Here is a 14,448-nt window from a genome sequence, read left to right as displayed (position 1 = left end):
CTTTATTTCAGAATACTTAGAAACTTTGAGAGTTTTCTTTTTACTTATAGAATATTATAAGTAAACCATATTTAAAGAATTAGGTTTATAAATAACAGCATCACAACTTGCTCTCAATCAGTGGGGACCCACTTTTGTGATCCTTAATCATAAAACACCTTATGCGGAAATCTCTTGTACGAGTACTCAATATTAATGATGCTCAGCGACTCATGGAAGTTGTCTCCCAATCTAGTCTCACCAACTAGTTACTCCAAGTCATAGAATGGGGTAAAAGTACCGCTAGATGAGCCAAGTTTGGCTTTGGCACCGTTTGGCGAAGTATACGTTTATTCTTGCCACATCTAGCAGGCCTTATTGGCCACATACTTCTCTGCATTCCGGGGCTCAAATTGGCGAATAATGCGCCCCATCTGCTGCAAATCTGTCCATCTTAATCACTGGCAGCCAAAGTTGAGCCGTGAAGAGTTTGTCGTTTGCCAAGTAAAGTTTAACAAGTTTCTAAGTACAGCAGAAGAAAGCAGAAGCCTCTGGTTAAAGTATCTTTCTCGCTTCTTCATATCTGTATCTATGTGATGCATTGTGCGAGAGTGTGTGACCCAAAAAGTTGTGTGTGCTCGTCACCCATCAAAGTTTTATGACTTTTATATGCTGTCGAGTGGCATAAATTCATGGTTTATTAATTAAGTTTCGCTTGCCATTCTAGGTGTGTTGGATAAGGTCAGAAACGGGGCGTGGTTCCATTTTGAATATTTTAAAGTAAGAGGGTATCCTGGGACGTGTATCCCAATGTACTGAATTCTTTATACATTTAATACATACTAGTTACGTCTCTTAAGACATTGTATAGGCATAATCGGCATAAATGTATACCAATATACTTTATTACAAATAATTGACAGTTTCAATTAGATTTTCAAGAACAATTTTGCTTTAATAAGCTATACATTTTTCATATTCATCATATTTCATTTAAATTTTAAACTTTTTAAACATGTCCATTTCAATTAAGACATTCGAAATCTTGAACTGGGTTTTATTAATGTATCTGGTATACCCGAAACGCATCTCAATTAAAATATATTTCCCGCATCTTCCATAAGCCTCCAACTCCTTCTCGAAGAAAAAGATGAATCACTTGAAGATTTCTTTGGAAAATAAGGCAGGCAAATGCAAAGCAGGCCAAAGCCCGAGGAACAACAATTGCAGCTGGGTGTTTGTATAGGGCCAAAGAAAGAAAAATTAAAACTTCGACGAAGAAAAAATCTCTTTTACATCCCACATGGTACATCGTTTTCCATTCTGTCTCTCTTGCACCGCTTGCATTTTTTTCACGTTTTTCAGTGGTTTAAAAATAAAACGCACAAACAGAATTTATGTGTGTGTGCTTGTGGGTATAAAAGGATGCACTCCGCTTGTCCGTCAGTCAGGCCGATTTTTATACGCGGTATACTCATGGGTATACTCAAGGGTATATTGTATTCTTGCACATGTTATGCAGCCTTTGAAAATATTCTAAGCATTGGCATGAATTATCTATTTATTCTCTTCAAATTGTTCTTATATTGATCAGATCATTATCTCCTGTACAGCAAAATGTAATCCAATATCAAAACATTTTACTTTTTGGGCAAGTATACTAGTAACTGACGGGTATTTCATAGTCGGAACTCTTGATTATAGCGTTGTTTCTTGTTTGGTTTTTCTTTTTGCTACTGGCAGCAAGTCAGTGCATTTCAAAGTCAACTCTTTTTAGGCGTCGGCACAGCCTTTAGTGCAGTTCATTAAAATATTTATTTAAAGTCCCCCAACTCATACGCACATACTGCGAACATCCCAACAACCACGGCCAGTTGCTCTTTTATATGACTCGGCTCTTTGTTTATCATTTCATTATATACAGCCATACTTTATGGATATATAGAGGCACGAAGAATAAGATATACATATGCAGGCAGGAAGGGTAAAGCGGAGGGACACATGTGTGTGGCAAACTTTTTCGCTGAGCCAGCCCTTCGTTGTCTGGTTTTTTTTTTTACTTGTCAACAGATAATATTCCTCAGAACCCTCAGAATCTCTTAATTGCTTTCTGTGCTCGATGTGAGCTGCGATCCTATAGAATTATCTGTTTTGTGTAACTTGCTCTCCTTCGTTATTTATAATAATTACTATCAATATAACAAGAAAACCTATTTTAACCGCACTTCAATAAAGAGATCGAAAGGAAGATATTTACATTATATAAAATGGGAAAATAATCTAAATAATCGTTACAAATTCCACTCTTTAAACAAAGAAACATTGATAAAGCCTTTCAGTTATAGAAAAACTTGGCTAGATCTTAGTTAATTTCCCTTTGATCTAGCGTATCAGCCGACGATAAATATTTTCACATGCCATAGCAGATTATTTGCTAATATACAGTACAAGCCTCGAACTCAGGGGAAATATGAAGAAGGAAGAAAAACATAGACGGCCACAAGAAACCGCAATCGACAACGTAAAATGTGAGTGTATCTGTGTAAAAATCAATTAGTATTGTCAAAGGTAGCTCTCAGATACACACCGATATCTTCGCGTATGACGAAAGCATATAGGCGGCAATGTACGAAGTGGAAAATAAAACCCGTTGACAAACAAACCAAGTGACAGCTGGGCAACACTTTGACTGAACAAACAAGTGGCTATGGGTATTGATTAGACGGAGACCCTCCCCCAAAGGCGCCCCCTGACCCACCGAACCACTCGTGCCAACAACTTGAACGGAATTTACAACAAATTATGGCAATTTGTTGAACAAAGCCAGATAAAAGTCGAACTAAAAATTGCAAAAAATCATGTGCCAGGAATAGATAAAAGTTCTTGAAGTGAGGTGACAGCCTTGTGGCGGGAAACTAACTTTTATTTTTTTAAAGCATAATGGAAAGGTTAGAAGAGCTCTAGGACAGTGGATAGATAATAATATTAATTATATAATTAAATACTAAGAAGTACTTTTTCATTTTCTATAGTGTTATTCGATAGATTGATTATAACTTAGCTGGAAGCTACTGTACCAGCGCTCAAACGCTCGAACTGCGCTAATTTATATGCAGCACATGACACGCCATGACACCAGATACATTTTGATTTTTTATGCTGCTCAAAACGGAAATGGAAATCGTTTTATGCTTTGACCAAAACCAGAAAACCTGCCAACGAGTGTAAATCACTGCCCAGAGACAACTAATTTCAATTAAACTACCGAAAAACAAAGAAAAGCATTTCAATGAGTGCAGGCACCGGCCACCCTCATTTCATTCTTTGTTTTTTTTTTTCGGTTTTCCCCGCTTGCACAAAACGGAAAGAAGGCCCAAAAAGCTAACAAAGCGAATTGAGATCGCAAATAAAATATGTATAGACTGTGTATGGAAGTTGGCCGGCAACTTAATTTAGCCGGGCCCATTGCGGCTGTCAGCGGACTACGGACTAAGCTGCAACTGTGTATCTCTAAGCTACAGTGTATGTCCACTGTTGACCCATTTTATCTGCACGATTAACTCGTTCTCTTTTGGTCAACAAGCCAAGTCAAGTTTTATTTCAGCTCCGGCTTCTATTATTCTGTGTTGGTTTCCAGTTGAACTCAGCATCCGTGTGTTGAAGTCAACATTAGCTGTTTGTGTACAAAAAGATATCGCAAACACGCGACGCCTTGTAAATGCAAACTACAAGAAAAGTTTGTTTTATTTGAATTTGAAAAAGATTCTATTGAACAGTGACTAGGAATTGAAAATTAAATATATTTAATGTTAGGAAATTAATATTTTTAAATATAAGAGATTATATTATGTTTATAATAAAAGATTATATTATGTTTCCCAACTCTACCAAAAAACTGTATTATTTCGATGATCTGCCTGAGGAGCTCTAAATGATGATGTCACAAGGGCGGCTAGAGTTGCCAAAAATAAAGTAAATAAATAAAATCATCATAAATTGGAAAGAAAAAAGACTCATTCGCGTCGTCTGAGCCCAACAGCCATGCTAACAAACGAGTATTTTTAACAGCTTGCTCCAGTCAAGTGTGTTGCCGTCGCTGGCTTATCTACCTCTCCGCCACACTCCCCCCTTTTACGCTCTCCTAACACACACATGAGCGCTACTGCTGATAACGAAGCATGTAAGCGGAATGTGTAAATAGAAAATACAGTTGAACTTCCCTAAAACAAAATAGCGTCGTTTTAGAAATGTATAACAGTTATTTATGTTATTTATTCTTTGAAATATATTTTAGGAAAGGGTTAATTCGTCGATTTTTGTCATCTTTTTACCCAAAAAACAATAAATATTGCAAATTAGAAATTAAATTGCTGATATACATAGGTTGTTAAGTTATAAACTTAATGGAAAAACTTTTATAAAATCCGTACTGTAGAAAATGTCTAGATGTAAACGTTCCACTGTAGTTTAAACTTTAGGTACCGATCCCCCCCTCCCATTGGCATGCCCTCCTTTGCCCATCGTTTATCTATTTGATTGCTGGCTGTTGCCGCTGCAGTCTAGATATAGATACTGGCACCGTTATGTGAACCATGTAACTGTATCCCATGTGCGGGCGAGCGTTATCATCCATCTCTTGGCACTTATCGATAAGTTCCCGTTTTCATGTTCACTTCTTTCGCAGACACAGGCTGTGTTGACAAGCCTCGTCATAATGCAAATACAGATACGAAATGCGAAATATGAAATACGAAAATGCGCTGACCTCATCGCGCGATAAAAGTTAAGAATCCGATAAGGTGAATTTGAAGAAAAACCTTTTGTTTGAATTCACTTCCTTTGAGCAAAATGAAAGCGAAAATGTATTGAAAAATCAACAGTCACACGAAGAAAAAGAGAAGAAAAGAGAGAGAGAGAAATTTACAGTGGGTGGTTCTAGAGGTGATGGGTGGTGGTGGCAAGTCAAGCAAATGCAATGACCTGAATTTTGAGCATTTTAAGCAAGGAAATGTGAAAAGGGCGATAAGAAGACGCGGAAGAAGAGTAAAATGTGGACCGGAAGGCAAAACCGAAAGGATTTTGAGAGAAATCACAACAAAAAACCGGAGGGATACAAAATGCAAGTGAATTATTTAAAACACAATTTAAGAAGTAATTTAAAATAATAAAATTGAATTGTTTTGAGATGCAAAGAAAACTGTATAATATAAAGAAGGTCTACTGAGAATGATTATACTGTTTAAATTAAAACGACTACTTAATAAATATCAATTATCAATAATTGTGTATATTGTGCTATACTGAAAGTTTTTATAGATAAATGTTTTGTCTAATATCAAGATATTAGTTGTAAAATGTATTTACAAGTATATAGTAAAGATAAATACTAACTTCACTTCAAATAATAGTTATGAGAAATAAAACAGAAAAATGTATAATAAACCAAACAGTTTTTACAATAATTAAAATGATTTATAAACATCTAGTTTTAAAAATTGACAATTGAAACTTTACAAAATTAAATGGATTTTCCAACAAGTTAAGTTAACAAGTTAACAAAGTTAATTATAAATGCAATTAAAGTCTATTACCATCTATTACCCCGTGTTTGAGCTTTTCTTCTCTTTCACAACAATCTCACAAGCAGCTCACACTCAACGTCCCTGTCTTTATCCTTATTTTAATGGCTGCATTTTCCCCGAATGTTGAAAAGGTAAACATGTGTTGCCAAAAAACATAAAACATGAAACGCAAAAAACACCCAGCGAAAATAACGGTTCAAGCAAGGCGCGGCACCTTTCGAAGCGCAGGCGACAAGTGTTTACGAAAAGAGAGAAAAAAAAAAAGGAAACAGCCCGAAAACCCTGGCTCCCCGAACCGCGCATGTATGCGTGATCTGGGAGGCTGTGTGTCCTTGTGCCTGGCACAATACACCACCAGAGGAGAGTGTTTCAAACGCCCAGGGGGAGGAGGGAGCAAGGGCCACCCGTTTTGTTGTTGTCAAAGTCTACACTTGCCTTGTTTCTTCTTCTTGTTCCTCTCTCGCCTTCTCGCTCTCGCCCAGCTTAGCTGTATTCGCAGTGGTGTGCGTGCGCGGGTGAAGCTGTCAGTGTGTGTGTGATGGAATTTACGTGCTTATTGAATTTTCAACGCTGCGAGTTGCGCGAAAAAACAATGAAAACTCGCCGAGCTTGTCGCTTTGAACTACAATTAATTTCAATTTAATTAAAAGCGCGATGGCAGGCTGGAATTTCTCATTTTCTGGGTGTTGTTTTCTGCCAAGCTGCGCCCTTTACACAGATACACACTCACACACACGAGCGCGTAAGCTGAGAACTTCTCAGTGCGAAAAATTCACAACTTCAGTTGGACGAATAAAAACTAAAATACAAACAGATCGCGCACTTCGGTTGCTGTCAATTGGTCGGTGTGTGTTTCCCGCACATGCTGTCCACTGATCCACTGTTTTCCGCTGCAATTTTCAGTGTTTCACTGCATTTTCCGCCCGCGACGAGCGTGGACCAACCGTGCGTGGGAAAATTTCGAAACAGTGTGACCAAACATATGTTTCTTGTAGGGATGAGAAAAATATATGTTATCGATATTTCTGTAATAAAAATAAATATTTATATCGTGATATTTTCGTTACCTGATATATCGCATATCGCTATTTTTTAAATATATTTTTTAAATTTCCCTATTGGTCGCTTCCTCAAAAAGTGATCCAATATCTATTTAAATGTCATCCAATATGATACTTTTTTAATCATTTAGTCGTCAAGGAAATACCCTTATATTAACCTAGCATATCTGATTTATTTTTTAAGAAATATGTTTATTTCTCCCTATTAAATAATAAATACATTTTGGCGCATGTTTTTAAGCTATGAATTCTAGCTCAAAATATTATTAGATTTCATTGAAATATTTTATGTAAAAGACAATGAATATTGATTATTTATGATTCCATATATTACTTGCATTTGTTAATTATTTTGTTACTTATTTATATTAACTTTCTTTGTAATCTATTCTACTCATCACTGGTATAACTGAAACAGCCCGTTTATTACAAAAAAATACAAAGAGTGTGACCGTTACAATGCAATAAAATTACAAAGGAATGGCGGAAATATTTTAAATTATTATATGTTTGGAAAATATTGTTTAAATTTTTAATGTTTTAAATGAAAACTAAGGTTTTAAAATCTGTTTCTCGATTAAATTGTAATTTTGTGTCTGTATGTGTATGTTTTATACGAAATAAAAGAACACTATTTTAAAACAGTTCTCCCTTACCAATTAAGGATTTTAAAATGTATTGTTTATGTCGGGACGGCGCGAACGCCATTCCCGGCTACCAAAAATTACACGCACGAGTTATTCACATTAGGAATAATCGCAGAGGTCAACTCAGCCGAAGTGCAATGGCCAAGCCTCACTCCGGAGGAACCGCCTTCGTGATCACGGTTAACCTCTACGCCAGGTAAGTATGCTTTTCTCCGCTCGGCCTAGGGGTTTCCATGAACGAGCCGCTAGAAACGGTTGGGAATTATAAGTCCGCAAGTGGGGTGACAAGTCATCCCCGAAGTTATACTACAAGCATCTACTAGACCTTCCCTTGAGGGAAGGATCTGTATTTAAGGTTCTGTATTTAATTCTTTTCAAAATCTCCAATTGTTGAAAATAAACTAAAGTATTATATATTCATCTTCAATGGGTATCTTAGAGGTTTTTATATTATTAAACTTAAAATGTAGTTTCCCTTGTAATGTAGTTGTCAACATTAAAACCCTAAAAATAAATTAAACCTCGAAAAAATATATATTTACATATATGTACAAATGGCAAATTTATTACTCTTTATTTAAAATCAACGTGTTTTTTTTCAATTTGGGGAATGATGGAATGCTGTTATTGTATTTCTAAAATATGACAAGCACTTAATTTATTTGCGTATTTATATAAATGTTTAACAATATAGATTTTAATTTTCAACATCGAGTTTTGCATCTTTTGAGGGATTCCTGGCTGGGACAATGATTAATGAAATAATTTAAAGAAAATGAAGGGTTTATGTGGCTTTACTTTTTAGCCTTTGCCTTTGACTTTGAGGCGGTTGAGGATGCTGCCTTTTTGGAACCACCAGCTGCCTTCGAAGTGCTGGCTGCTGTAGACTTTTTTTTAGTCTTTATAAGACCGTCGAGTTCCAGGTTATCCTTATCCTCATCGTCCTCCGAATCGGCTTTAGTTCCGGCGCCCTCTTCGTCAGCATCATCTGCGGCAAGGTAGTCCTCATCGCCGCCGCCAGCAGCCTCGGCTTTTTTCTTTTTAATGCCAGCTTGAGCGGAATAGGAGTAGGCCATCACTTCCTTGTTGTAGGTTCGTGTCAGAGCGGCCTTTACTCTGCCATCCACGGCGTCTAGGGGCGATTTCTTGCCCGGCCACGAAGTCAACTCGACCAGCGAGTCCAGATCCTCGCGCAATAGATGGTAATCCTTCATGACTTCGATTGCAGCCGGCACACCTTCTTGTCCCTCCTTGGCCAGAGGCCGGCATATATTATTTAGCAGGAATGGGGCATAATCCAGCCGCACAGATAACCTAGACCCTGAGGTGCATACCCTAGTATGATCATGGAGCTCCTGAGCCAGCCTGGCCCGTTTTCCCGTCCGGGAATTCTTTCCTAGCCAGCCGGGGAAGTTGATTTGGCCAGTGAAGTGGCCGCTCATGTGCTCACCAGGCAGCACTGAGCTAAAAAAGGCCTGAGTGGGCAACAGACTCCAAGCAGAGTTCGCACGTATACGCTTATCGATCAGATCGCCCAGGCTAAGCGCATCCGCCGTAGCCGCCACCTTAGCCAGCACATCCTTCCTGTGAATACAATAGAAACAAAGGTAAAAATAAATGTATTGTAATGTTGTAAAGATTTAACTTACGCGTTCCCCTTTGGTGTCACCTGAAGGTAGTTTTGCTGCACAAAGAGCGGGGCCAGGCTGTAGTCGTGGAAGAAGAGGTCGGACTTGTCGGCAAGGCTCATGCGCTTGTGCTCCTCGGCCGTGAACACTTTTCGTACCACTTCCCAAGGACCCAACTTGAGATCCTTGCTGGCCACATGTTGACCCGCTTTGTCGGATGTGTCCTCCTTGGCACTGAGCAGGGCTATGTGATTGATAGACTGGCGGATATCATTGTTGGTGGCAGATATTATCTCCTCCACCTTGGCCGGCGTTATCTTAACCTTCTCCTTGAAGCAGATGCTCATGATTTTTCCCTTGATCTGCTCGAGACGCGGTCTCTGGAATCGCAGGTCATAGCAGTAGTTGACCAATGATCGGATCTTTGGATGAGTGCGATCATTACACATGCAAATGATAGGAATCGAGCTGTCCTTGATTAACGCAATAAGCTCCTGCATGCCACCGCGATCCTCGTTGCCGGCCATTCCATCCACCTCGTCCATGATAAGCACATGCTTCCGGGACACAGCCTGCCCCTGGCCGCTGAAGTAGCCCGAAAGAGATTTATTGCTCAGAAGGGTGGATACTTCGTCTTTGAGCAGGCGCTTGCTACGCGTGTCCGAGGCATTAAACTCTACGGCATCGAATCCCAGTTCCTTGGCCACCAAAGTGGCAGTTGTGGTCTTTCCGATACCTGGCGGTCCTGAGAGCAGCGCCGCCTTGTAGAAACTGCCGTCATCATTCTTTGCCCAGGGATTAGGTCGTTGTGGTTTATTCTTGCCGTCGTGGTTAACATACCACTTGGTCAGCCAATTCATTAGCCTTAAACGAGTTGAGGTGAGCCAATGGATGTGTACTTTACCTTATCTAAATTGTTACTTACTTGGTTACATTGCTGGCGGCTCCTGCCTGGCCCACAATCTCCTTTATGTTCGTGGGCTTGTGTTTGTCCACCCATGCCATGCTGTTTTCATCCAGCTTCTTGGTTTCGGTGGCTTTTATCACCGGAGTCTGGGAACTTGGCTCCTTTTTAACCTTGAGGGTGACGGCCGGCACGGGTTCTCCATTGTGCTTTGCTTTTTTGGCGTCGGGGGAAGTCGGGTGATCCTCCTTGATCTTATGCTTGGTAGCACTCTTTTCTTCCTTAACTCTTGGTTTCGTTTCCTCTTTCTCCTCTTTAACCTTCGACTTTCTGACGGCAGACTTCTCCTCGGTTTTCACCTTTTCTTTGCTGGTGGCCTTCTGCTGCTCCTTGGGGCTCAGTTTTTCCTCTTTAACCGACTTGGATAGGCCTGACTTTTCCCTGATTAAGTCGAATAAACCATCTTCGCTGAGAATGGGTATGTTGAGCTCTTCAGCAACGGCCAGTTTCTTGGGTCCTGCTTCTTCGCCTACTACCAGATACTTCAGCTTCTTGCCCACTACTGTCATCACTTTGCCACCGTACTCCTTGATCACCGCCTCGGCCTCCTCGCGCTCCATGGACTCGAGGACTCCGGTGACCACAAAGGTCAGACCACTGAGACAATTTGGCGATCCTTTCGGGATTTCCTTGCTGCCCGGATTTAGGCAACTGCTGCGATTCTTGTACTTCTGGTAGAGTACGGCAGACATGCGTTTCCGTTCGTGGCGTTCTTCGTCCGTTAAAACACTGGTTTCCAGATCAACCGGAGGCTTCTCTTTCTTGGCCCGCGGAGTGGTGGCTTTTGGCTTGGCAGCCTTTGGTTTGGCAGGTTCCGGACTGATTATTTTGGGTTTTTTCTCGGCTGTGGACTTGATTTCCGTCTTGGGAACCGTCTCCACCTCCTCCGCGGCCCTTAAACTCTCTTCCAGGTCCACTTCCATGAGGCTCTTGTCGATTTCCTCATTTTCAAACTCCAGAACCGCCTTGGTCTTTGGCTTGGGTATCACCACCCTCTTGGTTTCGCCACCAAACAGCTCCGAAGGATCCACGTGCTTCTTCAGCTTTGACAAGGCCGGTTTTTTGCCATTTGTAATCGATTTCTTATTATCTGGCTCTGGAGTGGCCGTCACAACTTCATCATCGCTGGATATCACCTTGGAGGTCTTGCGTTTCTTGGATTCCTGGGGACTGGCGGCCACCTCGTCCTCGTCGCTGGATATCACAAGGGGCTTGCGGCGTTTTGGCGCCTTTGGTGGCGTCTCGCCGACTGCTGCGTCCGCATTTTTCGGTTTGCTGGGCAGCCGCTTGAAGAATGAGTCGATGCCCTGGAAACAATAAATTTAGATAAATTAATTAATTAATTCTCTAGGCATCAGGCGCAATGTCAACAATACCCGTTGCATTATGGCATTTAATTTGTCGGAATTTTGGTGCAAAATACAGCTGTGTGGCCGCGCAATTAATTGATAAAGTTTCCAGTGTGACCGTGAAATTATCAATAAATAATACTTTTAATACCATTTTTCATTGGAAAAATATTATTAAAAAAATAACTGTTTTTCATAATCAATAAATCTACCACGACTCTCGAATATCGCTGCAAACAAGTTATTCTACTAAATTATTAGTAGAATTAATTAAAAATTTAAATTCGTCAGAGCTGCCACACGACCGAAAAAACTAAAGACGGTGATGCCGTAAAGCAGTTTTTAAAATAGACGTAAACCGAGGTTGAGAACTAGGTTTTTGATGATCCAAGTTTCTTACCTTCATAATTTTAAATTAATTATTAACGATTAAAAAATTTAATTAGTTTAATTATTCTAGGAGAGGTGGTCTTTTTGTTTAATAAAGAAAAGTTTGACTTCAATAAATTTAATTAAGAGATATCACTCTGCGATTTAACTAGTTTGCAATAACTAACTTTAAGAAATCTACACAGTTTAATTTAATTTCCTTAGGCACTCAATTCCATTCACTATTGGAAAACTCGAGTCAACTTTTTTTTATTAATTAAGTTTTTTTTTGTCTATTCTGACTACTCTCTTCATTATCAATAGGGGTAAAGTCAACAATTTTGTAGTTTTTCACGGCTCCATGCTCTTAAATAAATAATAATAAATACAATGGTGATAAGAAATACCATTTGAAAACATGTCTCTTTGAAGAAATCCCATTATTTCCTACATGAATTGGATTTAATATTATTTAAGGCAAGCTTAAAATAGGTGAACGAAATTGACTCACCAAATGGTTAAGGTAAAAAATGAAAATTTAATTATAAAAAATGTATTATTAAGGGGTTTTCGGAGGTTTTGTGTAACGTGTATATACATATAAAATCATATATGTAAGGAAATCATCTCCATCTATTTTTGTAATTAAATACATATTTTTTTAACTAAAGCAGACGGTTAAACTACATTTGTTTTTACTTTTCTGCGGTCAGAAATCACCTTCCTACAAGGAAAAAGGTTACCACGGCAACAGAATTTGCAGGACCTATGTACAACATATGCTCCATCAATCTTTGGCTAATGGAATGCAATCTAATCAAATCAAATCAGAATCACATCATCAACGCCACTTACATCGCCCAAAGTCGAATCCCCCGACACTCTTTTACCCGAAAGCGTCGCACAAGCTGTTTAGCTGCATTTACAGGGCATTAGCACTTTTCCCGAGTTCCCGCTTCTCCCTAGCACGTTGGTAGCCAACCCCCTTTTGGCCAACTGATTACACGCGCAATTAAGGGTTGCGGCCAAGGCGGCTGGCAAACCAACCACCCTTGCCCCCACCCACACAACGGCCTTGCTTGCGGCTTGTTGCACGTGCTAAACGCCATCTAATATCACCCTTGGGGCCGTGCTTGAACGATCGCCGCTTAACACCGATTTTGATTAAATTTAACATAAACAAACAAGGCGGCGAAGAGGGTGAGGGACAGCGGGAGGGTAAGGGTTGACTTCAAATTCGTTTGAAATTAAAGCAGAACTTATAAATTGTGAATTTATTAAATTACATTTAGTAATCTGTCATAAAGTTCAAATAAAATGAAACTATTTCTAACATAAATTTAAAAAACTAAAATGTTTGCTTACTTTAATAGTTGATTGATTTAAAACAAATAATGAGTAAAGTTCCTTTATTCAATCTCAATGTAAAAGAGTTAAGAAAGTCGAATCCTTTTATCGAAAAACCACAAAAACAATTTAAGCTAAAAATAAAAGAAAATTCAACAAAATTGGGGAAAATAGTTAAACCAAAGTGCAAAGGGTTCGGACTTGCCATATATCCCACTGACATCCCGACTGATGCCCAGACCACATGACGGAGTTCCCACACAAGGAAGCAGAAGGGAAGGCCTTGAATATAAATTGACTTCGGGTGGATTCCGCTTGGCAGGATGTTAAATTATGCGTCGAAAGTCGCAAGTAAATAAATACAAATCGGGGGGTGGTGGCCCCGAAGCCGCCCTTTTTTCACACGGATTTATTACATTTGCATTTGATTTTTCCGATTATGTGACACTTTCTGGCGCGGAGTCAGGATGATGGGGGTGACTTGCAAGGGGATACGTTTAGGGGGGGTGAGAGGGGTCACTCTTTACTTTTGGTGCCCACTAATTCGAGAATGGCGTGTGATGGCGAACACTTGTTCGCCTGCCGTCTCATTTATTGATCATTAACGGTGGCTAATCCCCCCGCCCACTCCCTCTGGCCTCTGGTTAATCGTGATTAATTATTTTGACGCATTATTTTGATTCGATATTTATCAAAATGTCGCAAAATAGCGCTTAGCCTTTTATTATGTTTGCTTAACTGATTAATCTTCGACCCGAGTTCATATTAATGTAGTTGACTTGCCCACTTCCCACTACCCTGTTTTCTGCCCTTCACTTTGTTCACTGACTGGGGTGGGAAAATTAATTTTATGGTTAAGCTTTCTATGCAAATCAACCTGTTTTAGGCTTAACTAATGAAAAATAGCAACTTCCTTAGCATGTGAATGTAATAAAACATATAAATATTTGAAAGGAAACTTGAATTTATTTTTAGATTTTTATGTGGGCCCTTTTTTTGTTTTAAAATTTATAAAATAGTTTAAAGATTTAACATAGCAATAACTTTGAGCTTCTATATCAGATACAAATTAGATTAATCCATCTTAAATCGATATGGGACCATGGAAAGCTTGAGGGCCTCCATCTTTACCCCCAACATTTATTTCTATCCAAAACACAAGAACCTTAAAAGGTCAATTGCCGACATACCAGAAAACTAAATGTTGGAAATTGTTAAAGTGGACAGAAGACGGAATCAAAGGCAAGCCCAAACCAAGCCAAATCGATGCGAACCCACACGGAGTCTGATCGTTGGGGAACAAGTTTCCCATGGACAGAAATTAATAAAATTTGCAATTTACAATTTGGAAGCGACTTATATATCAGTGGGAAAACATGGTGCAATGTGCGCGGAGAAAACATGTTCAACAGTTAATAAAACAAATAATTGCATCGTGTGTGCAATAAAAAGAAGGTTAAACGTGGCCATAGAAAGTCCCACTGCAGACTAGACAGAGAGGGCTAAATAGCCGTAGAGAGAG

The 14,448-nt window shown here is 39.3% G+C and overlaps 2 protein-coding genes and 1 non-coding gene across 5 annotated transcripts in view; all 3 read right to left on the bottom strand.

The window, feature by feature from the left end:
- Positions 1 to 6,518, bottom strand: part of Cdep (Chondrocyte-derived ezrin-like domain containing protein) — a 36,785-nt gene extending 30,267 nt beyond the window's left edge. For all 3 annotated transcript variants that reach the window (XM_017175701.2, XM_070286279.1, XM_017175703.3), the window contains exon 1: positions 5,997 to 6,518. The gene's annotated coding sequence lies outside the window, so the exon portion shown is untranslated. The remainder of the gene's footprint in view (positions 1 to 5,996) is intronic.
- Positions 6,519 to 7,308: 790 nt separating this feature from the next.
- LOC121501933 (U1 spliceosomal RNA) lies at positions 7,309 to 7,473 on the bottom strand. Its single transcript, XR_005990737.1, has one exon. It is a non-coding gene; the product is annotated as a U1 spliceosomal RNA (small nuclear RNA).
- Positions 7,474 to 7,873: 400 nt separating this feature from the next.
- Gnf1 (germ line transcription factor 1) lies at positions 7,874 to 11,324 on the bottom strand. The gene is made up of 4 exons (XM_017175730.3): positions 11,238 to 11,324; positions 9,823 to 11,168; positions 8,919 to 9,761; positions 7,874 to 8,853 (listed from the first exon to the last, which is right to left on the bottom strand). Exons 1-4 carry the CDS (start codon positions 11,244 to 11,246, stop codon positions 8,064 to 8,066), a joined length of 2,988 nt encoding a protein of 995 aa, XP_017031219.1. The 5' UTR covers positions 11,247 to 11,324; the 3' UTR covers positions 7,874 to 8,063.
- Between the last annotated feature and the right edge of the window lie 3,124 nt (positions 11,325 to 14,448).

This window comes from Drosophila kikkawai, chromosome 3R (genome assembly GCF_030179895.1).
Source record: "Drosophila kikkawai strain 14028-0561.14 chromosome 3R, DkikHiC1v2, whole genome shotgun sequence".
NCBI lineage: Eukaryota > Metazoa > Arthropoda > Insecta > Diptera > Drosophilidae > Drosophila > Drosophila kikkawai.
The sequence above is the reverse complement of the archived record's forward strand: the minus strand, read 5'-3'. Positions and strand labels throughout refer to the sequence as shown.

Bases quoted from the DNA above. Each gene is read 5' to 3' on its own strand.
- Gnf1 (XM_017175730.3), bottom strand. The intron at 9,762-9,822 runs GTAAGTAACAAT...AACTCGTTTAAG, and splicing joins GCCGCCAGCAATGTAACCAA to GCTAATGAATTGGCTGACCA. The intron at 8,854-8,918 runs GTAAGTTAAATC...TTGTATTCACAG, and splicing joins GTGACACCAAAGGGGAACGC to GAAGGATGTGCTGGCTAAGG.